General features: G+C 39.1%; 1 protein-coding gene across 1 annotated transcript in view; it reads right to left on the reverse strand.

Annotated features, from left to right (window-relative positions):
• Positions 1–2,219: 2,219 nt before the first annotated feature.
• Positions 2,220–25,446, reverse strand: part of LOC109926123 (transient receptor potential channel pyrexia) — a 79,010-nt gene continuing 55,783 nt past the window's right edge. Inside the window, exons 15-21 of the mRNA XM_048595742.1 lie at positions 21,900–22,018; positions 16,182–16,380; positions 13,100–13,301; positions 11,402–11,541; positions 9,456–9,616; positions 4,047–4,110; positions 2,220–2,323 (exon numbers count right to left, since the gene is read on the reverse strand). Coding sequence (XP_048451699.1) covers position 2,323; positions 4,047–4,110; positions 9,456–9,616; positions 11,402–11,541; positions 13,100–13,301; positions 16,182–16,380; positions 21,900–22,018 — 886 coding nt within the window. The 3' untranslated portion in view covers positions 2,220–2,322. The remainder of the gene's footprint in view (positions 2,324–4,046; positions 4,111–9,455; positions 9,617–11,401; positions 11,542–13,099; positions 13,302–16,181; positions 16,381–21,899; positions 22,019–25,446) is intronic.

The raw sequence follows: 25,446 nt of genomic DNA on the forward strand, positions 1-25,446 counted from the left end.
CCTCCCACCTCAAGCTGCACCTCCATCTCCTACCGACCAACCTCATCCCACCCCCTTGACCTGTCCGTCCTCCCTGGACTGACCTATCCCCTTCCTAACTCCCCACCTACACTCACCTTTACTGGCTCCATCCCTGCCTCTTCGACCTGTTTGTTTCCTGTCCACCTATCCTCTCCTCTATCCGCCTCCCACTCTCTCCCTATTTATTTCAGAACCTCCTTCCCCTCCCCCTTTTCTGATGAAGGGTCTAGGCCCGAAACGTCAGCCTCTCTGCTCCTATGATGCTGCTTGGCCTGCTGTGTTCATCCAGCCCTGCACCTTGTTGTCTCAGAGGCTCGGGGACCGCTTTGCAGAACACCTACTCTCGGTTCGCAATAAACAACTGCACGTCCCAGTCGCGAACCATTTCAACTCCCCCTCCCATTCCTCAGACGACATGTCCATCCTGGGCCTCCTGCAGTGCCACAACGATGCCACCCGAAGGTTGCAGGAACAGCAACTCATATTCCGCTTGGGAATCCTGCAGCCCAATGGTATCAATGTGGATTTCACAAGCTTCAAAATCTCCCCTCCCCCTACCGCATCCCAAAACCAGTCCAGCTTGTCCCCGCCTCCCTAACCTGTTCTTCCTCCCACCTATCCCCTCCTCCCACCTCAAGCCGCACCCCCACCTCCTACCGACTAATCTCATCCCGCCCCCTTGACCTGTCCGTCCTCCCTGGACTGACCTATCCCCTCCCTAACTCCCCACCTACACTCACCTTTACTGGCTCCATCCCTGCCTCTTCGACCTGTTTGTTTCCTTTCGACCTATCCTCTTCTTTATCCATCTTCTATCCGCCTCCCCCTCTCTCCCTATTTATTTCAGAACCCCCTTCCCCTCCCCCATTTCTGATGAAGGGTCTAGGCCCGAAACGTCAGCCTCTCTGCTCCTATGATGCTGCTTGGCCTGCTGTGTTCATCCAGCCCTGCACCTTGTTGTCTCAGCTATAACTCTGTACATGTTCCTGCAGCTTTAGTTCTTCTTAAACATGGAACATAAATCCCCCCAAAATTTTATTGGATTCTATTGTTTTGAAATTTCCCTTAACATTTTAAAGACAATAAGTTGAGTTCTGCAAGTTCCTCTTAGGCACTTCAAAGCTCTTAACTCTTAAAAGCACAAGAGTAAAGACAAATTACTCTGAGAGGTATGACATTACTGGCCCATAAACAATTTTAATTTGTAGTCAATGTTATCATCCAGTTGATGAAAACCAAGGCTATCAACCAGTAAGATTTTTCCTTTGCCTTCCTGCCATGATATTGATATCCTGTCACAGGTATTTTCTTGGAGATTCTGTGCTTGTAGTCAGGCAGATATTGTACAGATATCAAAATTTGCTACGTCATTGGTGCAGAAATACAAAAGACAGACATTCTGCTCTGGGGTAACTTCACCTGAGGAAGAAATCTCAAATGTTTTAGTCATGAAATGTCTTCCAAGAATGTAATTAAATCCATAGGTCTCTGAGTAATAATTATCACGTTCAATAAAATTCAGCTTAGTAAACTGACCTGACCCTTACCAAAAAATAGCCCACAGCACGTAATGGCTGGGAATCATTGGTAACAGCAGAACATGTATCTTTTATTTGAGAATATTGTTAAGTGGAGATTGAATGGAGAATAGATAGGAATTCCCTTTGATTTGAAAGCACTGCATTTAACATTTATTTACATTTAAATCTTTGGGATTCAGCATTTCCTTATTAAAGATGCATAGGTGTTTTAGTGTCTTTGAAAATATACATTAGAATTTTAATTTTGCAAGAAACTCCAAAGATCTCATGTCTTGAAGTCATTGGCAACAAAAATTGGGGGAGATATAAAATAGACTGGTCATTTGCTATTATCTATTTTATGTTATCACACCAAGCCGACGATTATCTCCAAACTCTTTGGAAACTGCATTTGCAACTGCCTTGCAAGAATACTTTACTAAGAATTTTGGTGTAGTATGAACAAAGTTCCATCATGTAAGGTAAATCAAACCCATGCACCTAAAATCAAAAGATGCTTCTAAACATGAAAAGGCAATGGTTAAAGCTTAGTGCAATAACATATAACGCTGTAATTAGTAAATCTTTAAAGTATTAATCTTTTATTCTTAAGCACACAGTTTCCATGTATCTCTCACAATAATATGTTTCTACAGAATGATTTGTGTTGATATTTCTTTAGCAGCATTTTTTTAACCAGACTTCTTGATCAGGCTCCTCTTTAAATAGAAACTCTCAGTTTCTATCAGCTCGATGAATTAATTGTTTACTTGCCAAGGAGTCTTTTGGAAAAAGAAAAAGATGGAGTCACGCAAAAATAGAGGATTACTTTCAGTGATATATTGAGATACAGTTATCTGTTTATAGAAGTAAGCAAGCATTAAATAAGATCAGGTCAAAATTATGAGTGATTAACTTATGGAGGATCCATGACATTTAAATATTTTTTCTCTTTGGAAGTGTTGATTAACATCCTGCAGCATGCTTAGTCATAAAGCCAGCACTGCCAGTTAAATATATGAATATATATGCTTTATCTGCAGTAGCAATGTTCAAACAGTACAGTTTTTTCAATCCTCAACATACAAGAGTTCAGTGCAATTTGTTGGCAATATGTCGACATGTTTAGAATGTTTTCCTTGATGTAGGGAAGTTTAAACATATGACGGTGATGAACCAAAGGGTTTTCAAAATACTGGAAACTGAGGAACTACACAGGGTAGGAGGCAGTCTTCTCTTTGGTAAATCAATGATCTTAAGCTCTTTCATCTGGGTGGTGTCAGCTGGCTCAAAGGTCAGGTGGCTTGCAGAAATGGGACTGACACCAACTATTGTCTACCTTGTTTCATTTGCAGCCTGTGTATTATATACTTCAACTAGCAAATATCCAACAGCTGTTTTGTTCTTGTGTTTGTTATGTGGATGTCCTGTTGCACATGTAAGTGGATTTTTTTTTATTCACTTGCTCGGCAGAATTTATTGCCCATCCCAAATTGCTCAGAGGGCAGTTGAGAGTCAACCACATTGGTGTAGGTCTGGAGTCACATGCAGGCAAAACCAGGTAAGGATGGCAGTTTCCTTCCCTAAAGGACATTAGTGAACCAGATGGGTTTTTCCCCTGACAATTGACAATGGATTCATGGTTATCATTAGATTCTTAACTCCAGATATTTTATTGAATTCAAATTCCACCATTTGCTGTGGTGGGGTTCGAACCCAGGCCCCCAGAATGTTATCTGGATTAATTATGGATTAATAGTCTAGCGATAATACCGCTAAGCCATTGCCTGCCCTTCAAGTAGACATTCTGTCGCCACTGAAGGGAAGAAAAAGGCAAGGTAATGGCCTGTGGGATATCTTTTTGTCAGGATCAGACCATGTAGACCTGGAGAGGATTCAGGAGAAGGGTGAGACCATCAAGGGGTTTCTAGACTTCTATCCAGAAAAGATGGAGGAGGAAATATGACCAGTTTGGGTGCAATGATACTTGTTCAATTGCATTCTCCCCAAGAGTCAGCTGTCATTGATGGCCGGAACTATTGGAGACACTGCAAGCATATCCTACTGAACACAAAGGTTAGGCCATTTGACTCCTGCACTTCTCCAACATATGATAAGATCATGGCTGATCTAATTGTGGTTTCAACTCCACTTTCTTCTCTGTTCCCCATAATGCTCGTCTCTCTTGCCAATCAAAAATCTATCAGTCTTGAAGTAAATTCTTAAGGATTAAGAGATTCCTAGCAATTAAGAGATACACTTTCTACTAGAGCAGAATGTAATCTGATTAGTTGCAAATTTTGACATACGTGTGTATGAAACAAAATTCCTTAAATTTATGCATATAACACTCAGCATCTCTTAAGCACTGTTCTGCAGTTAAGTAAACTAGGCCCTATTTATTGCATACCATGTGATCATGTAGGACAATTATGTTGAATGCTTCAGAAGTAGCAAGTCAACCAAACCACAACTCTACACAGCAAAAACAGTAAATACATTTACCATTTGTGACTGGGATCCTGAACATCCGCTTGTGGCTCACGAGATGAATGAATACCACTGGTTCCTGAAAGATGATTCAGAAGAAAGAAAGCAATAAAGTAAAAATCACTGTTTATTGTTGGAGAAGATCAACAAGCTGATTTATTGTATGTTGCAAATAATGGTGAATGTTACTGTTAGAAATATAAAATACTCAATATTGTTTAAAATTACCCAACACCATTACAGCAAACTGTTTCAGATTGAATAATGAACTGGGTAGCATCTTGGTGAATTTCTGCAGTGTGCTTTGTTCTACAGTTTGAGCCAAACACATTGTACTTCAAACAAATGGCCCTGTGTGAAACCAAAGGAAAGTAGTCCTTAGAGGGATGAAGTAGCTACAGTCAAGCGGTACCACTACAGTCAGTCAAGGACCCCATCTTATTCTGATCCAAGGAGTTGGCCATTGTCAGTCAGGTTCTTGCTGTCCACCAACATCTTCAGGTCCCTGTCTGAAAATTGGGCATGAAAGCCAGAAGATGCCAGCAGTAGTGAATACTTCTACCTCTCTGGCTGTGTAATTCCCCTACAATGGTGCCCAAAGCCAGTTACAATATTAATGAGGTGAAGAATAGTCAATTTCATGAGAAAAGCTGCTAAGAGCCATGGCGGACTAGGTGGCATAATTCTAATTTGATAAAATATTTTACTGGAAAAAGAAAAATTCAGCCCTTAACTCTGATCGGTGATCTTCCACAAGTTGAAGTGAGGGTCTTGTAAAGCAGAGGATTCTCAGCAAGTTAAGGTTTTTTTGTCATCAAACATCTAGAATATTGGTTCTGAGGTGAACTTTGAACCTGGAATAAGTTGGTTACATGAAGTTTTGCAGCTAATTTCCAAGTATGCCTGACAGACTCACTGATGGCTGATGGCTCTGTTGGTTCTTCCTGCAACTAGCTCTGAACTTGAGCTATTTTTTTAACCAGACAAAGAAAAGGTGGCTGTTTCACCATATCTCTGTTAATAACTTCAAAGCATTTTTTCAAATAAGGTGTTGAGTTAATGTTAATTCCATATCCCTGCACTGTGAGTTAACAGTTCTGAAACTTACCCATCTCGTATGGATGTGGAAGGTCATCATGATACAACAGGAAGTTGAGAGTGGCCTTTCACATCCGTCTGAGTTTTGATTTTTCCTTTTACCCAAAATGATACATCGAACCAAGCATTCTGGAACTCTGTATTCTTTTTATGTGAGCCCATTTTATGAATTTCACAGATAGCTGTTAGACATCCTTTGCCCTCATTAAATTAGGTATTCACCCGATACTCAATACTGTCTCTAGTCCAAATGGTAAAAGTCAGATGATTTGCAGCAGCCATCTTAACAGCTTCTGTATGTCCAATATTCAAAAGTAATGACTCAAAGCATGTAATATAACATGCCTGAATTGACATGACAGTTTATCCAAATCCAAAGAAACCCATGGCGACTTGCAAAAATAGCGAGTTCAGCTATTTTTATTGACTTCGTGCTGGGAATGTGGTGCTGTGAAAGTTGGAGAAACTCCCCAAAAAACAGTCTGTGTGGAACTCAGGCTGTGATTCTGTTCGGCTAATGGGTGATCTTGCTGTCTGGTTGAGAAACCGGTAAGAAGCCTTCTACAGTTCCATGGGGATTGCCTGACTGAATCAAATGTCCTTCAGGCACTTAAGTGGCCATTGTCAGGAGATCCGTGTGATTGAGGTCCGTGGTAGCAGATGTCCAGCCTGCCATTAGCTGGTAGCCAATCAGTCAGGAGGAGCAATGGTAGCTGGTTGCAATGCACCCACCAGAGGTCCAGGATCATCATGAAATCCTGGAGCAAAGGTGAGTGAATGCAGGTTGGGGATTTCAGGGTGGAGGTCGCAGGGTAGGGGGAAAAGGTGCTTGAGGCAAGGGATGGCTTTCAGCAGGCAACCTCTCTCGCCCCACCCCCATACGCCCTCTCCTCACAATCTCAACTCCCCTTGATCTTTTCAAACTTGAGAAGGTTTGCTTAATGGCCTTCCAAGGGCACAGCTTCTGATATCTGTGCCGGTGTGATTCCAGGAATAAATATCCTGAAAATCTTTGGGACTAAACCCAATCTCCAGGTGTGATGTTGTGAGAAACAGATGGACCCTTAGGAAAATTACTAAATGGACACCTTGCAATTTACGATGCTCTTCTCAGGGTGCATTCTGTCTCCTGCAAACATTACAGGTGAAACCTGGGTAAAAACCTAAAAAATATCCAGGCTAACAAATTTGTTAGTGAACAGTCAGACAGTGAGGAAACAATAGCAATGAGAGCTATTAGTCAATAATGCCTGAGCAATGTATGAACTGGAAGACGTTTCTGAATGGCAAGGTAACAATCTCTACAATCGTCGCTACTATTGAATAGCAAAAGACAGCAGTCCAAGTATGGGCTGTCACTGATTGAGCAAAGCAAGGACAACACCAGAGAATTTCCTGGGTATCATTATTGGTGTTCATTGCTTAACAGAACAAGCCACTGGGGATTCTTGCTGCTATTCAGAGGAAACAAAGGAGAAAACCCCAGAAGGTTGATTGAATGAGGGTTATTGCTGGGGCCGAAACACCCTAAAGTTCCAAAACCCAGCTCATTGGAAGCCTCAGTAGAGACTAGGTCTATTAATAGAAAGACGTTAAGGCATTCCCTGTACTCGCAACAGGATCCTCTTTCTCCATGAGGACATTTCAATGCCAATGCCATTACCACAGTTTTTCACACCTTTTTCTGTTGTTTTGAGAGGAAACATGATGCAGGCAGAATGAAGGACTGAAAATAACTCCAAGTTTGGATGCTCCCTCCTCACTAATTTTTATCATACATACACAACGGATAGGAAAGGTCCAGACAGGAGCTGTGTGTGGAAACTCCTGGTGTTCAGTGATCGAAAAACAGGTGGTGAACTGACAGAAGACCTCACTGGCCCATTTTGCTGTAAAACATCTTGATTTTCATAAGGATCATGAATAAAGTCCACACTCCTCCACTCCCACCCAATTTGTCCACTATTTATTAAACATTTTCCAAATGCCCATGCTGAAAATCAAAACCAGCTACATAAAATTATCACATTGTAGTTACATTTCCCCTTTCAGCAGAGCTGCTGAAGTGGCTCACTGGCAGAGGGGTGTGGTTACAGGAGATAAAAGCTTTTTTACTATGAATACTGACAAAGGGATTTGTAATATAAGGATTAAAATAAAGTGAGTAAAGATGACCTTAAAATAGGGATTGACTCACGTTTGCACAGCTGGTTAAGATATTACTTTCCTTCAACCTTTAACCCACTTCACCTGTCTACTTTGTTCATCTTAATTCCTCGTGCAGTGCCACAAAGCATTGACTGTGACGTTTATAAATGTTAAACCTTCTATCACCACATAAGTATTTACTCCTGTACAGACAAAACAAATACTTCATACATGCTCCATTGCCCCACCTTTGACGATCAAAAATTCAGCAACTGTTTTAAAATTAACAAATGTTCTGACATCAGTTGCTATTTGCTGATAAAAGGTTCAAAATTTCTGCCACTTTTGTGAGAAAAATTATTTCAATTTCAGTCCTGAAGCTCTGGCTTTATTTTTTTGCTTGACTATGGCCCAAGACCTATATTCCTTAATTAGTGGAAATAGGTTCTCTAATATCTACCCCATTTTTCCCCTCAATATCTTAAATTCATACTATTTCAGCATTCACCGACAATTGGATTCTAGATGTAGAAATCCACATGGCTCCTGCTGCGTTCAGTCTCATGGTCAGTATGTCATATGGTTTTAGAGGCATGCTTACTTTATCATCACTGTATCATAGCATGTATCAGAGGGTATGACAGTCATGCAACTCCATCTTACATCAGATCACTTGAAGCAGACACCCTACAGGAAGCATGCTCCTCCATTATACACTAATATGTTGACATATGCCTAAGGAATGCAATGTTTGTACATAATAGTTAGTTGTAATGTCTGCTAAGTTCTTTAATACCATGATATCCACATAGTTTCTGTTGTTATGGAAATAACATAAGCTTTGCCACGTCAGGTATAACACCCTGCCGGAGGCAAACTCGCACCAACAATAACCAGTGCCAATACTAATGCAATAAGCTAGTGCTAACAATCCCAGAATATTTTTGTAATGACATTTCTCACGTGTATTCTGTCATCCACATTTTGTCAATTGTGTTTGTCTTCTGATTTTCTGTCCAAATTCCCTACATTTTTCTCCTTATAAATTGTTTTTTTTTAACATTCATCAATCATGACATGGAAAACATTCTGTCTGACCTTAATTTTCTCCCAGTCATAATTTATCAAACAAAGCAACCCGGTTGTTACAGCTACTGTGACTGTTCCTCACCTGTGCACTTACTCTCTTAAAAAGTTTGCTGCACTCACAGACATTAAAAGATCGAAAATGCTCAAAATTGAGCTGTGGACAATAAATCTCTGAAAAACAATCAGCAACTACAATATGGTCTGAGCTCTTTCCCCAAGTAAGCTACAGTAGCCACAAAATGCAGAACTGCAAGAAACAATACCCAATCAGATTCCAGATTTTAATTATTTCTAGTTTACCAATACCACCAGTTGGAGAAAGGCAGAGTGATAGACACTGGTAGAGAGAGAGAGAGATGTACAGAAGGTCCAACAGAGTAATGGAATGATTCAGAGAATGGAAGAGTGAGGAAGAGTCAAATGAAGAGTAGAAATAGAAAGAGAAAGCTGGTGTGAAGAAGACATTTCCAAAGGATTTGGGAAGGGAAGCTCGGGAGTCGTGAAAGAGAGGAAGATAATTCTGATGTGGGTGAAGGGAAACCTTTGAACTGTTTGATTGTGATGATTTTTGTTGATACTTCACAAGCTAATCAACACACTCACGAGGAGCAACACTGCAGACCAACTGCTCATGTATCATTACCAACATGAATACATAGTACATGAGCATAGTTTCCAACCAATACTATTTTGTAATTCAATCACTATTATGGATGCATTGAAATTCCCTCTTAGTCTGAAAAATACCAACTCAAACCCAAATAAGGTTATGCAAAATAATGTAAATGCTGGAAATCTAAAGTGAAATCACAAAATATGGACAATACTTCTCAGGTCAAGCAGCATCTGTGAAGAAAGAAAGAGTTAATAGACTGAAAAGTTAACAATGGGGCTCTCTCCACAAATGTACCGGAATTGCTAAATATTTCCAGGAAAATCTATGCCTTGTAACCTCTACGGAAGTCCCGTCATTTCCATAATTCACCACAAATCATTTGAACTCTATACAATTGGTGTTCCAAGTAATTATTCTCAATAAATGAACACCATCTTTTTGCAGATGATTTTCTATAACTCTTAATTTATTACCAGCTCCAATGTGCCTTAGAATTTCATTCAGCAAATCTTGTGTTCTCTGTAATTCACTGGTGAACTTTGCAGTAGCATTTTCCTGTTGTTGATAAAGGGCTGAAACCTTCAACTGCAGGTTTGAAATCTCTTCATGCACTGCTATATTTAATGTCATGCCGCTGAAAAAGAAAGAGAACAAATGATGCTTTTTAAAATACAACATTTTAGTCTTTCGCACCTCTAACATACAATGCCTCATTTATTTTGTAGTACATATGTGAAAGACAATGTGAAAATTGGAAGTTAATGAGGTGGTGTAAAGTAAATAAAATGGTGCAAAAGTAATTGAATTAGTGTAAAGTAAATGAGATGGTGGAATCTAAATCAAGACAAAATGTAAAGTGTTGCAATTTAAATGAGGCACAACATTTTTAACAGAGTAGTGCAATGCAAATTCATTGTAATGATTACGGTGCAGTATATTTTTAACGGAGTGACCTCATGTAAATGAGGCATCCTGGAGTTATGAGGCAGTGTAATGTAAATGAAGGCTTGACACATTTTGGATGTGTAAGAAACAGCTACAAGAGTAATATTCAGTCGTGCCCCCTCACGATTTGGTGGATGCTGGGCTATTGGTTATGGGATCGTTATATGCTTCCTGCTGTCTCTAAAGGCCATCACTGCTTTCCAATCACTGATTTGCACACATCTTCCCAGGCATCTGAAATAATGACCTCAACATTAATGTTTCCCAAGGTGTGCAGGAGAGAAATGGTGAGCAGAGCAATTAATGCACAAAACTAGTTGTTAAGGACTTAAATACACCGAAAGTGTCCCAACTTGCCACAAATACATTCCCTGCCTGTTGGAGTGTTCAAGACATGGAAAGCAGGGTACCTAATTAAGATATTTGGGACCCCACACTATAATTGGAATCTAAATTGAAATTCACTACTGTCATGTGGGTTTCCCTGGGGTCTGGAAACCCAAAATGAAAAAGGAGGTGGGACAGCCAGCTATGGAAAACATCAGATTGTCTGTTTTACAACATTCCTCGTGGGCCAGTCACTCCAGGGCATCTTCGGCCTCTCCCTGCCAATCATGACCTTTTTGTTTGTTGTGCTGATTGAAATAAATTGCATCTCTTCCCAGCTCTGATTAGAGAATTGGATCCCAGAGAAAAATATAGCAACGTGTAGAAACTTATAAATTAAATTCAACTCAGGAATAATTACTTGCATTTATATGGCAACTTTAACATCGAAAAACATCAATGCACTTAACGAGAATCTTATTAAACAAAATTTGAAGATTTGACACTGAGTCATATAATGGGATATTACATTAGGAAAACAAAAGCTTGATCAAAGAGGGGCTTTAAGCAGCATCTTAAAAGATGAAAAGAGAAACAGAGAGGTAGAGAGGTATAGGGAGGGAATTTTAGGGCACATTGTCTCAATAACTGCAGGCACAGGTCACTAAATGCTGAGTGATTAAATTTTGCACACAACAAAATACAATTGAAGACACATATTAGTTTACAGCCATCAGATATCAGAAAGAAGTATTTGACTAAAATACAAATTTAAATATTTAATTTTGTATAGCGAATCCTCACCTATCACAATTATGTTCCAATGTGGATCCTACAACAATTTAACTGACTGTCATTACAAGGTGACAAATATCTTCCAATATAGCAACCATAGAATAGAATGGAAATGTCCTAAGGACCACAACAAAAAAAAACTATTCTGACTATTTTTAAATTAAATCAAACATTTAAATGATTCCTAATTATGCAATTATTATTTGAGAACCTGTGCGGAACTACTACCATCTGAAGAATGTTGGACATTTGATCACATTTGATGTCAAATTCAAAACATATCAACATTGACTTGATGCAACTGTGCATGAACAATATAAAGAGAAATTGAAAGTTAGAATTAGTTACTTACTCTTCTGAACCTTCATCTTGACTTTGGCTTTGGCTGGTGCCCCAAAACCTTCTCGAAAACCTGCTTCGAGGACTCTGTTCATATTCAGCTTTTTCCCATTCTTCCATTTGTAATAAATTTGTGAGATTATCTATATCTTCCTGAACAGGGATATTGGAAATTCAGGTTGAAATGAAAGGTATTTAATAACAACTTCGTATTTGTAACAAATTATAAAGCTAGGTCATTTATATCAGGTCAGTCTTGTTTACTTAGAAAGAAAATATTGAGGAATTTGGATGGTGCAATGCATTAAGCCTTCCATCTCAAATTCCCTGCTCCAGAATAGAGGCTGGGTGGGTAGTTCAAGAAATGGAAATGGTGCTCTTCTCAGATTGAGACTGAAGAATGTTACTAAGGCAGATAAATCCTGCATTTAATTATGGAGTCACTGTGTGAATGCTCAGTAATAATAGTGGGTGAAAAATTAGAAAGCATTTAGTTCTGTGGGCACTCGCATACCTTAACTTGCTGAACAGAAAGTGAGTGGAATTCAATAGAATCAATAGTGAACTGATAGAATGCTTTACATATCGTCTGATTTTCCTACCTCTTGAAGTCAATACAACAGAATTCAAGGAGATACATTATATTGTTTGTCATTGGAAAAATAATCTAGCGTTGACTACTGCCGATTTAATTATTATCTGACCAGATGTACATTCACTCTGTTCTGTCCAAAAAATGTACATTGTGCCCAACCTAAGAAATCTCCAAATAAACTGGAACAGTTTTTCATTTCCCTTACCAGCAGTCCTTTTAGCTTATTAGCAAGATTGTCAAATTAGTATAGAATTGTGACAGTCTTGTGCTATGGACCCATGCTCACAACAAACTAGGTTAGAAATAAAAATATAGCTGTTCTGAGTATAACACAAGTTCCAACAAATCTGTCTTTCTCAATGATCTCAAGCTGATGTGTTTGCCATCTCATTGTATCCCTGAATTTTTTCTCCCTCCAATATTCTCAAGTATATTTTATTTCTTGGGAGGTTGGCATCACAGGAAAAACAAACTTCTTTTTCATGGAATCTGGGAATCACTGACATAGGCCAGCATTTATTTCCCATCCCTAATTATGGGCACTTAAGAATCACATGTAGGCCAGACCACGAAAGGATGGCTGATTTCCTTCCCCAGGTGAACCAGAGGGTTTTTGTTTAAAACAATCAATATTTTCATTAGATCAAATTCTAATTGAATTCAAATTTCACCATCTACCATGGTGAGACTGAACCCATGACCTCAGGATATTAGCCTGTAGCACTATGTCCAGTGACAGTAATACAACACCACTGCCTCCCCACCCGTATGAGTTTGAGATGCTGTTGACGTATCTCTTGCTTGAACCATAGTGTGTGATGGTTTTCTACAACTGAATAGACATTTTCCTACCACCAATTTTGAATTTAAAAATTTTAAAAGTTGAATCAAATTTCAGAATCACGCTAAATTCCTGGAGGCCTCAAAGTAAAATTTTGCTCCGATAACTGGTTAGTTTGGATCGAATGCGAAATTATTCCCTTAAGAACAAACATATTAACACACTGCAGTATTAAATTCCCCATTAGTCTAATTTGCAGATGTAAACTGCAGTAGTTTCAGACTTTGATACACTCAATTTGAACAAATATGATTTCATCAGAAGATTTACACTACCTTTATTTGAATGGTGACTTTCTTGAGATCATCTTCTTGATCTATTGTCAGGTCATCATCAAAAAATATTTCTAAAGGTGCACATGAATTGTGAATATATTCTTGGAACTTATTCTTTCTCTTCTGACTGAGATGATCTTCAACGTACAGTACTATGCTAGCCTGTTGCATAGCTGCATTTGCAGTTGCATTGTCGTACACCCTGAAATAAGGAGCTTCAACAATTACCAAAAGCACGTCAAGCAAATCAATTACATATATAAGAATGTGAGAAAGCCTTGGATAGGAGTTCTCTCTCACTGCACAGAATAGATCACCATATCCTTGATTCTACTACTGCCCTGCCAATATCTTCCTAACCCCTCCACACTGCTCCTCCATTAATCACTTGAGGGAAAGTTCTGCATAAATATAACCAAATCATTGGTATTTATGATGCAACCTGTATGTGTCTTTCCTTTGACCCTTACTACACTTGATGGGGCATTTCTGTACCACATTAACAATGAACTTATTGCTTAAATCAAGATTGCCAAACTCTGGATAATGATTGCACCAACATTAGGATCATGAGTTTTCCTTCACCTGAGGCAGCAGTGCTGATGTTGAAGTGGAAACTCTAGTAGGTCAACCCTGGAATTGGTTTAAAGGGTGTGGCCAAAGGAATAGAGCTCTAAAGTCCATTACTACCTCCATCTGTATCTGTCAACTGATCGTGGAGGACACCATTGTTCCTCTGTCACAACCCCTCTCCGCTCTTATAACCCTTCACCCCCTTTGAGCTCTCAACTTACCTCCACTCCCACTTCCCATTGCAAATTTCGCTATTTACACATTGCTGTTCTTACAGCAATGCCCCCTTATCCACTCTAATGTAACCCTATCAATACTTTTCAATATCACAATTGGCTGTCACAATTTTCGAAAGTATATCAATACCCTAAACGTTAAAGTTAAGCAGACATTGGGTTTAAAATGTCTAGACACCCCTATAATTTTCAGTCAACATTTTGCATTTATACTTTGCCTTTAATATAGTGAAATAGAAGCATTACCAAACACAGGGGCTCCTACCTTTCAAGATCACATCCTCCATCATATCCCATAAAGTATTCACCATCTTAATCCTGAAACCCATTTATAAATATTTATTTAGATATTTTTTGGCAAGGCTGACTGACAAGATTAAGTTGCTATTGCTGGGAGTATGTTATTGCAATGCACAATACAGTCACTGGAAAATACTCTTTTTTGTTCTAATATTGGTTATTGGTTGTGAACTTGCTCCCCACAATTCTGAGCTCATGGTCCAATTTAAATACCTATCTTACATCTCCAATATTTATGTTTTAGCAATTTAAATGATCATAGATCTTTCCTCCTTAATTTTCTTGACTCGACTGAAAAGACATTACACTGAAAGTTTTTACATAGCTTCAAGTGCTCTTGGGAGTTAACATCCTAATTTTCCTTTGAATCGTTTTGAATGCAAGAATGATCCTTTGAAGGCAAATTAAATCAGTATTGGACAGTGATAGTTTTCCCAATGTTCTATTGCATTAAAGAAGGCATTCAGTAGAAGTGAAAATTGGGTCCTCAACCTTAAACGAGATTTGGGTGACTAATTCTCCAAGGGAGGTCTTGTGGTAGCATAGGTAATGTCCCTGCATGAAAATCTTAACTACTGCATTTGAGTCCTACACCAGGACATGACCCTAGAAAGTGCATTCATAATGCAGCTAAACAGATTGACTGGCAGGCAGCAAAAGTGAGACTGTCTCCTGGTCAGCCATGCTTGGTGCAAAGTGGCCCCCCTCAAACTGTAGCCTCTGGACTCAGGCTAGCGATCTGGTCCAAGGAAAAATGAAAACTAGCCACAGAGACAGATAAAAGAGTGTGTCTTTTTCTGTCTCATATGCCACTAGAAATGGGAGGCAACCAAGGAAGGAAGGAATTTTTGGGCAAGCAATGAGACAATGCTGGGTATTGGGTTAGATAGATGTAATGGTTGGAGCAGTTCAATAGTGCCCAATGATTATCTACTCTATGTCAATTTAATGAAACCTTTTAGAAGCATTGAAAAAATGAGAAGGTGTAATTTGAGAGGGAGGTACTTATTCTGTTCTACTCCTGTAGAACAGAATAGACTGTAGAACAGACTTATGATGGCCACATCAAAAATCTGAGAAATATTTTCACTGTGAATAATGGTTAGGGTTAGGATGGTTCTTTTAGAACAACCTACTAAGCTATCAAATTCAACACTGAATGTCCTCAGTAATTGGGTGTCCAAACGGTGGATGCAGGTACAATTTTAACATTTAAAAGACATTTGGATTAGTTCGTGGATGGGAGACGTTTGGAGGGATATGGGCCATGTGTGGGCAAGTGGGACAAGTTTAGTTTGAGAACATGGTTGGCGTGGACTGGTTGAATCAAAGGGGCTATTTCTATGCCATATGACTCTATGACTCTATTTCATCCATTAATTAAATCATTTTTAGCATTTCCTCCCTCTCAAAGGAGCTTGTGTGCTTCTTTGCATATTGCCATGGAAATGTCACTTACTCTATGACATTCTGTAATTTTGAAAATCTCCTTCCAGGAAGTCAAAACAAGGTTGGACATTCACTATTGTGCATTATCTAACTGATCATAGTGGAGTCAAAGAGCATAACAAACAATGAAAACAAGCCCATTACACTGCCAACCTTCCATCTTTATCTATATCTATGTAATGAGTTCATACTTTGTTACTTAGGTTTCTTATTTCTTTTCTGGCACTTTCACTTGTGAATTGGGATTCATTTGCTGCATCTTTCGCAAACTTACTCCTTGAACTGAAAATATTAATTGCTGTTCTGATGGCAGTGGAAATACTGATTGTGCTCTCTCTTTTTGGTCAAGAAGCTGAAAGATTTTTGTACCTTTAATCCGCAGATTCTGAGATTTATCATACCACCAGCATTTCACCCAAGATCTGTGCGAGTAACTCAAGCAAAAATTATTGCATTTATCCAATAACCTTGTAGCATGACAGGTGATTTCCTTTACATCTTAAATATCTTTCATAAAGACTTACCTTTGGAATGTGTCAGATAGCAGAGCAATTAGAAGATTGATACAGAGGATGCTTGAGACCCCAAGAAACATTCCACAAAGAAAATATGCCATTACTGGATCCTTGGCATACATATCCTCAAACCCATAATCATCAACCAATGTAATACGAAAGACAGTAAACATCATCTGGGGCAAAGTTGTCATGTTTGATACTAGCCCTAGAAGCATGGAAATGATGGAAAATAACAAACATAGAAAAGTTATAACACAGAAAGAGGCCACTTATCTTTGGATAATTGTCTAGTTGCCTTTGACAGCCACTGACAGTGCATTCCAGTGCATTCATTGCATAAAAACAAACTTTCATGTCAATGCGCTGTTATCACCAATCAGCTTAAGTCTGAGTGCTCTGGTTCTTAATTCTTCCATTGACTGGAACAGGTTCTCTCCATCATGTGCCCAAACCCCTCGTGAATTTTGAACATTTCTATCATATCGCTTCTTAATCTTTACTACTCTAAGGAAACTGATCTCAGTCATTCCAATCTATCCACGTAGGTGAAGATCATTATCCCTGAAACCATTCTCATGAATTTTAGCTGCACTCTTTCTAACGTCTTCATAACCTTATGAAAGCATAGTGCCAAAGCCTGAACATAATACTCAGTTTGAGGCAAATTAATATGTTATGCAGGTTAATTATAATTTCCTTTCTTCACTACTTACAGGCCTATTTATAAATTCCAGGATCCTGTACGCTTTATTAACCATTTCTCAGCCTGCCCTGTCATCTTTAATATTTGCCTACATGTACCAAGTCTTTCTGCATCTGCACCTCTTTTAGAATTGCACCTTGTACTTTAGATTCTTTCTTCTCTTTTTTTGCTGCCAAAATGAATCACTTCACACCTCTGTGCCTTAAATTTCATCTATCACTTGTCTACTCATTACACCAATCTGTTCAAGTCATTTTGACATTTACCACTAGCTTCCTCACAGTTCACAATAGTTCCAAAGTTTTGTGTCACGCACAAATTTTTGAAACTGTGCTTGAATGCCCAAGTCTAGATCATTATTATAGATCATGAAAAACAGTGCGTCTAAAACTGCCCCTTGGGGAAATCCAATTACATTCTTTCCTCCAGTACAGAATCACCACTTCCATCTAATGGCATGTCACAAAACCAATTTTGTATCCAAGCTGCTGCTGTCCCTTTTATTCCTACGGGTTCACGCATTGCTGACAACCTTATTATGTGGCACTTTATCAATTGCCTTTTGGAAGTACATGCACATTACATTAACCATGCTACCCTCATTAATACTGTTACCACAAAAAAAAACAAACAAGCCTTACTTAAACACGATTTTTCCTTAACAAATCTGTGCTGGCTTTCCTGAACTAATTCAATGTCTTGATTCCTTAATCACTACAATCTAAAAGGACAAAGGCAGCAGATACATGGGAGTATCACTATCTGCAAGTTCCCCTCTAATCACAAACCACCCTGACTTGGAAATATATTGCTGCTGTCCCTTCACTGCTGCTGAGCCAAAATCCTGGAATACCCTCCCTAAAGGCATTGTGGGTTTACCTACACTACATGGACTGTAGCGGTTCAAGGAGACAGCTCACACCACTTTTTCAAGGGCAGCTAGGGATGGGTAAAAAATGCTAGCCCAGCCAACAATGCTATATCCCATCAAGGAAGTTTTAAAAAATACATATTTGTCCAAATGGTTTTTAATTTTGTCATGAATTATTGTGTATAACATTTTTAACATCAATGATACTAAACTGACTGGCCTGTCACTACTGGGTTTATCCTTTCACCTTTTCATCAACAAGTGTATGATACTTTCAATTCTCCAATGCATTATGTTTCTTTCGAAGCTGGATTGGAAGTTATGAGCCAATGCCTCTGCAATGCACGCATTTACTTCCCACAGCATCTTTGGATGCTTTTTGTTTTTATATATGCTTTGATGGGATGCGGATGTCACTGGCAAACCAAACATTTATTTTTTTACCCATCCCTACATATTTTTTAGAAGGTGGTGGTGAGTTCCCTTCTTCAATTGCTGTAGCCCACCTGGTGTATGCATTCATACAATAATGTTGGGGATGGGGGTCAAGATTTTGATTCAACAACAGTGAAGGAATAGTTCTGGATTTCCCATTCTGAGGCCAGCAGCTGAGGCTGGAAAATTTCCAGGCTCGGTGCATCTGCCATGGTATAAATGCTTTGAATGGTGTAATATTTCCCCTGGGGATGAAGGTACAGAAAGCAAGCTGGCCTGTTGCCACTGGCTGCAACTCAGAGGTGGCCACAGGGCCAAGTGCTGAAGTACATTGTTTCTAAGCCTTACCTCTGTTCTCTGAGACTTCATCCCAGTCATTTTGTTAAATATTAGTTCTTTTAGCCCTCACCGCTTATTCCTCATGCCACCAACTCATCCCTTTTGTCTCATTTGGACTGATTCTAACTCTTGCACTCACTCATCCCCATGGTTTCTTACAGCAGCAATGCTACTTATTGCACACATCCCCATTATCTCCTACAGCCCCTTTTCCAACTGTGTGCCAATTCATGCCAACCCATGCCCTCATCATCACTCTTTGCCCTGATATACTCCATTGGCAGACTTCAGGAACCATGCTGTGATGCAATAAAATAACTTTCTGAAAAACAATTACAGCAGTCACTAAATTTAAAAACTATGAAAACCCTTCAAATGTATTTGAATTCCTGAAAGTAATTAATTCCTTTAAAAGAAACATTTTGTATTCATAACTATAAGTAAGAGATGTAATTATTTAGTAACTCTTCAAGTGGCCATGAAAGCTCCAAAATTGTTTACTTATAATGACGCATGATAAAAATATGTAACTATAGAAGGCAGCCAACCATTAAATAATGGCTTAATGGCAGCTTTTAACATTGTGTGAACAAGTATTGGAACTTCTGGATCAGATTTTTTTCGACTCACCCAGCCAAAGGTAGGTATTTTATTTTCATTTAAATAATAGGACAGTTTTTCAGTTCTCCAGATCTATTCACTCTTGAAAATTATACATGGCTTCTTTAAAGATTTAGAATTCCCACTCTACAGAATAAGGCCCTTGTACCAGGTAAAAAATGGAACCTGAATACACAAGTTATGCGATGCAGGCAGGAAAGTAGAGCTGAGACTACAACTAAAACAGCCATGATCTTATTAAATGGTGGAGCAGACTCAAAGCCAAAATAGCCTACTTTTGCTCCTACGTCTTATATGCCTCTGAATTTGGCAGCATCTTCTGTCTTGTTGAAGGCAAATGCAAAGAACTAACTTAGTAACTCTGCCATGCATCCTTGCCTCGACTCATAAATTTATTTAAAGATCACTAATCTGTCTCATTGCTTCTTTTATCACCTTTTATTATTCACAAGCTTATGTAAAGACATTTGGATTCTCTTTTATGTTCTTTGCCAGCTTCTTCCCTTAAATTTTTTATCACTTCCTCTCTGAACCCTCTATATACTCTCTGAACTCTCTATATACTCAGCCTCGTGTTTTAAAGAAAATTGTTCATGCGATGTGGGTGTTGCTGGCTGCATCAACATTTATCACCCATCCTTAATAGCTATTGTCCCTTGTGGTGTAGGGACACTCACAGTGTTGTTTGGAGGGAGTTCCAGGATTTTGATGCAGCAACAATGAACTAACAGTGATATAGTTAAAAGTCACAAGTCAAAGTTCTCTATCTTGTCAGGTTTGAATCTTGGAGACACTACAATTTCCTAATGCGCAGAATTTATCATCAAGTTACATAACATTTTCATATTATACAAATGGCTGCCAGATCCCTCAATTTTATTATCCACCTTATTATCCATATTTGTCATAGGCACCCTTTTGGCTGCTTCATTTAATCTCTGTAATCATCAGGGGAGCTCTGGATTTGTTTAACCTCACCTTTCCCCCTTGTGAGACTGTAAATTGACTATGTTTGGAAAACAAAACCAGGAAATGTAGGACCACGATTTGCATCTTCTGAGATTGTCCTTTCTCACGATTTTCGAAGTTCTGAAAGGTCCACTGACAGAACTGTAGTCGAGCAGAATCTAGAGTGATCCAAAGTGGAGGCCACTGACAGCGGCTTGAATTCTAGGGTGGAACCATAAGTATGTTTGGAACAGGTCCATTGTAGCTGTAATTGGGTGCTGACTCCAAGGTGCCAGAATGTTAAACCAGTTCTAACAAAGTAGTGAGGCACGGAGTGGGCCTTGTAGGAACAGAACAACTGCCAATCTTCCAAATCTACTCCTTCCATCAGGTTTGAATTATATTCTATGCACATAATGGAACCCAAACTTGTTCTGAGCAAACATCGGTTCCTTTCAGATTCTCTCTGAACTGTGTCCCTTTGATGCAAATGGAACCATAAGTAGACTCAACCCTTCCCACGTAGATGCAACGGTCAAGAAGGCACAACAACACCTCTTCTTCCTCAGGTGGCTCAGGAAATTTGGCATGCCCATAACATCCCTCACCAACTTCTACAGATGCACCATTGAAAGCATACTGTCCTGGTGCATAATGGCCTGGTATGGCAACTGCTCTGCCCAGGACCGTAAGAAACTACAGAAGGTTGTGTGCGTAGCCTAGACCCTCATGAAAGCCAACCTTTCATCCATGGACTCCATTTACATGGCTTGCTGCCATGGAAAGGCTGCCAACATCATCAAAGACCGATTGCACCCTGGTAATGACCTCCTACAGCCTCTTCCATCAGGCAGAAGATACAGAAGCTTGAACACACGCACAAGCAGCTTCAGGAACAGCTTCTTCCCGGCTGTTATCAGACTGATGAATGGACTGTCTAGCCTCAAATAACACTGATCTTGCTAACGTTGATCTCGCCTAGCACACGCATTGTGCAATGTAACCTGTATGCCTCTAGTCTTTTTTGATCTGTACATCCTTTACTTACTATGATCTGCCTGTACCGCTCATAAACAAAGCTTTTCACTGTACTTTGGCACACGTGCCAAAAAAAGTCAATCAAATCTACACGAACATTATCCAATTTATAATTATCCACAGGAAATGTGATGAAAATGTTTGCTTTAGAAAACATGACACTAGTCATGAGCTTAAAGACACCATGTACCAATGACTGATGTTATTGATATCATCAGTTCTTCTTATTGCATTCTAAAATCTTCTGTCATTATTCTGCCCATGGTGCTTGTGGCATTTTTCATGCTCTTCTCCACCTTCTTGATGACTCAAATGAGACCATTTAGTTTTACTTTTACCTCAAAAACATCAAATGAATCACTCTCAATTTCCAAACTCTCCTGAGAAATAAAATTGCTCCTATCACTCCTGGTCTTTGTGCTCTCTTTATTATCCTTACATTTTAAAATAATTCCTACCTTCTGGGTGAGTCATGATTCTGTAATCCTTATAACATCAGTATTTTCAATGTTCTGATGACAGGGTTGAAATTCCCCTTTTAATGAGAAATGGGAAAGTGCCTATTAATGGCCCACTAATGAGACAATATTGGCAGAAACTGCTCCTGTGTGCACCATGCCATTCTGCTCTCTCATAAACGGTTCGTTAATTATTGAGAATACAGGCATTTGCTGGTCTTTTGTCCGAAAGAGAACTATGGTCCTCAGTCCCAACAAAAGATAAAATACAATTTCAGAACTAATGATTTGCAAGTAAATACTAGACTCACCACCAAATATGATCCAAAATGCACAAGCAAAAGGAATGTAAAACTCTCCATAGAGAAAGAGGAACTTCAAGAGGTCAACGACAATCTTCCCAAGCATTACAATGAAAGGTCCCAGAGCTCTAGACAAGAAAATTAACAACATTATGCAAATAATGAGGGGATGTTACAGATTGTTGGGATGAATAAGGTGGCCACATACCACTTTGGTAATGAGTATCTAAATGTGATACAGAATCCAGGGATACCCATACACAAAATATCAACAATAGTGATGCAGGCCATAATAAAGAAGTAATAAGAAGGCCAACTACGAGTGGGTTCATTTTGAGAGGGATGATATTGAAAAATGGAACAGATATATGAAAATGTGTTAATTTTTATGTTCATTTTACCATTGATTAGGCCACATTCATATATAGTTATGTATGTATATAGTTCTGATTTCCATACTCTAATAAAGGACAATGAGGCAAGAATTCACAAAGATGAAACCCGGAAGGACATTGGTGAGGCCACGTTTAGAATGCTGCATTCAATTCTGGTCTCCCTACTGCAGGAAATATGTTTTTAAACTTGAAAGGGTTCAGAAAAGATGTACAAGGATGTTGCCAGGATTGGAGGGTTTGAGTGATAGGGAGAGGCTGAATAGGCTGGGACTATTTTCCCTGGAGCTACGGAGGCTGAGGGGTGATGTTATAGAGGTTTATAAAATCATCAGGGGCATGGATAGGGTGAATAGCCAAGGTCCTTTTCCTGGGGTAGGGGCGTTCAAAACTAGAGGGCATAGTTTAAGTTGAGAGGGGTAAGATTTAAAAGGGACCTGAGCAGCAACTTTTTCATGCAGAGGGTGGTGCATGTATGGTACAAGCTGCCAGAGGAAGTGGTGGTGGCGGGTACAATTACAGCATTTAAAAGGCATCTGGATGGGTACATGAATAGGAAGGGTTTTGAGAGTTATCAGTCAAATGTCCATAAATGGGACTAGATTAATTTAGGATATGTGGTTGGCATGGACAAGTTGAACCAAAGGGTCTGTTTCCATGCTGTATAACTCAATGACTATATGACTCTAAGTGAGAGGATGTATTTATCTGCAAAGACTGCACAGACTGGGACTCTTTTCTCTATAAAAGCAAAAGCTGGGTGATAACCTAATAGTCCAAATTATAAAGAAGGTTGATAAGATGAATGAAGAGATGCTTCTACGCCGGAGGACTCCTAGTCCAGGTTTCAAAAATATAAACTAATGATTGGAAATCAGGAGGAATTTCTTTACCGTAAGATTGCCAAGACTGTGGAACTTGCTACCACAAAGGACAATAGTATAGATACATTTAAAGAGTAGTTGGATGAACACATGAAGGAGAAAGGGGGAAGAGGACATGTTGGTGCTGATAGAGGAAGAGAGGTTCTGGGATAAATGTGGAGGATAAACTCTGACATTGGCTCAATGGCTGTTTCAAAACGTAGAGGAACAGTATGGCTTCAATTCCTTCACCAGCTGAGGTTACCATGAAGGACTCTTCTTCACAACCTCTTTCCTTGCCTGAGATGTGGTGACCTTCAGATTAAACCATCACTAGCTGTCTCTCTGTAATCAGACAGCAGCCCTATAATCCAGTAGGACTATGGAGACTTTACCCTTTTTAAAAGGTATACTCAATGGAAATCTATTTGTAGAAAAAGTTACTTCCAAAATAATGAATTCTTGATATAAAGCAATTTATTGTTTAGAACAGTATCTGAGAGAAAAAAGTTATAGAATAAAAGGAGAATGCCAAAGGTTAGGAAGAGACCTGGCTGCAATGTGTCTTTCCAAGGAGTTGGGAATTCAGACAGACATTTCAATGAAAAATATTCCCAATTTTTACTAATGTTTAATTTTTAATTGCTACAGGCAGCAATATATCACATTTTCTAACATACATTCAAGAAGTGTATAGTAGTTTTATATACACATTTATTGTGAACGAAAGGTCCTTAACTGAAAATGTTAGATCTGTTTTACCCTCCATAAATGCAGCCTTACCTCTGTATGTTTCAGATTTCCAGCATCCAAAGAAGTTTGGGTTGGATTTGCTTGGATGGAAGGCAATTGGAGAGGAGTGGGGTCTCGGCATAGAGACAGAATATTTCTGTGGGCCAGGGAGAAACACTCTCTGTTTTTGAGCAACTTCATGCGATCCATTTGAATATCACTTAATCCTTAAGGAAGGCTGAAACTGGGTGGAGCATGTATAACACAAGCTCCAACCATTTCTACGTGAACTTCACAATCAGGACCTGGCAAACGGAACAGAGTTCCAACTGCATATTTAAAGGAGGCTAATACATACTTACAGGCACCTGGACAACCATAAGCCACCAAAACCACACTGGCATCCAGTGCAGTTTTGGTTCTGATCAGCCCTGACAGATTGTGGTATCAAATTTTATGCATATTATAGAGACTGTAAATATATTTTCTCCCCGGAACCAATCATTGGCAATGTCTCAGAAAATGATAAATTGGGATGCAGGAAATCTGAACTAACTTCAGAAAATGTTGCAAGAAGATCTTGTGGGAAGTAGTTGGTGCCAAAACATTGAATGTATTCAAGAGGCAACTGGATGTAGCACTTGGGGTGAAAGGGATCAAAGGTTACAGGGAGAAAGCAGGTTTAGGCTATTGAGTTGGATGATCAGCCATGATCGTGAAGAATGGCAGAGGACTGAATGGCCTCCTCCTGCTCCTATCTTCTATGTTTCTATGTTGCAACATTTGCAGAGAGAAAGAAAGGGTCAGTTTTTCACCCACACGTTCTGCATTAAGATATTGGGTAATAGAGACCCCATGCTAACAACACCAGATCTCTTTAACTTGCTAAAGATTTCAGCGTGCACGTAACTTATGCATTTGGTGCAAATTAAATTTTCATGATCAGATGTGATAAAGGTACTTCCCCTCAGTGAAAGCAAGCTATCCATGCATGAATCACCTTGCATACTCATTATCTTTAAGCTCAAAAGCAGCAGCTGACGAAAATCAGGAGCAATTGACCTTGTAGAGAATGGTACATCTTACAGTGTAAATTATCTCTGCTCCAGCCAGTAATTCTGGCTAAGGAATAGTTTATAGTTGTTTTGAGCTCTTAAGGCAATAGTCTGGTCTGTACTATGACTTTATTGAAACTGGCTGCAAGATCGCAGTTCTGAATCAGTAGAGGTCACATAACAACAAACCAGAAGACACATTAATACAATTTCATTTTTATCCCAAATATTGCCCTTTCATACATAAAAACAAAAATAAATTGCATCCAATATTATGTACATTTTGAGTTACCCTATATGTATATATCACTGTACTTATAAATTATTTTCATTATCCTCAAGAGTCTTCATACATGCATTACATATTTGACCTTTAAATTGTGCCGGCCTCTTAATCATATGTGTGCACATTATGATTGTATGTTCACTTGGGTGATGTTCCTTCCCTGGAGAATGTCATTCCTGTGTTATTTGTTATTACTGCAGTACTGGTTATTCCATTTCTATTTTTGGG

This window comes from Rhincodon typus, chromosome 4 (assembly GCF_021869965.1).
Source record: "Rhincodon typus isolate 14 chromosome 4, sRhiTyp1.1, whole genome shotgun sequence".
Taxonomy (NCBI): domain Eukaryota; kingdom Metazoa; phylum Chordata; class Chondrichthyes; order Orectolobiformes; family Rhincodontidae; genus Rhincodon; species Rhincodon typus.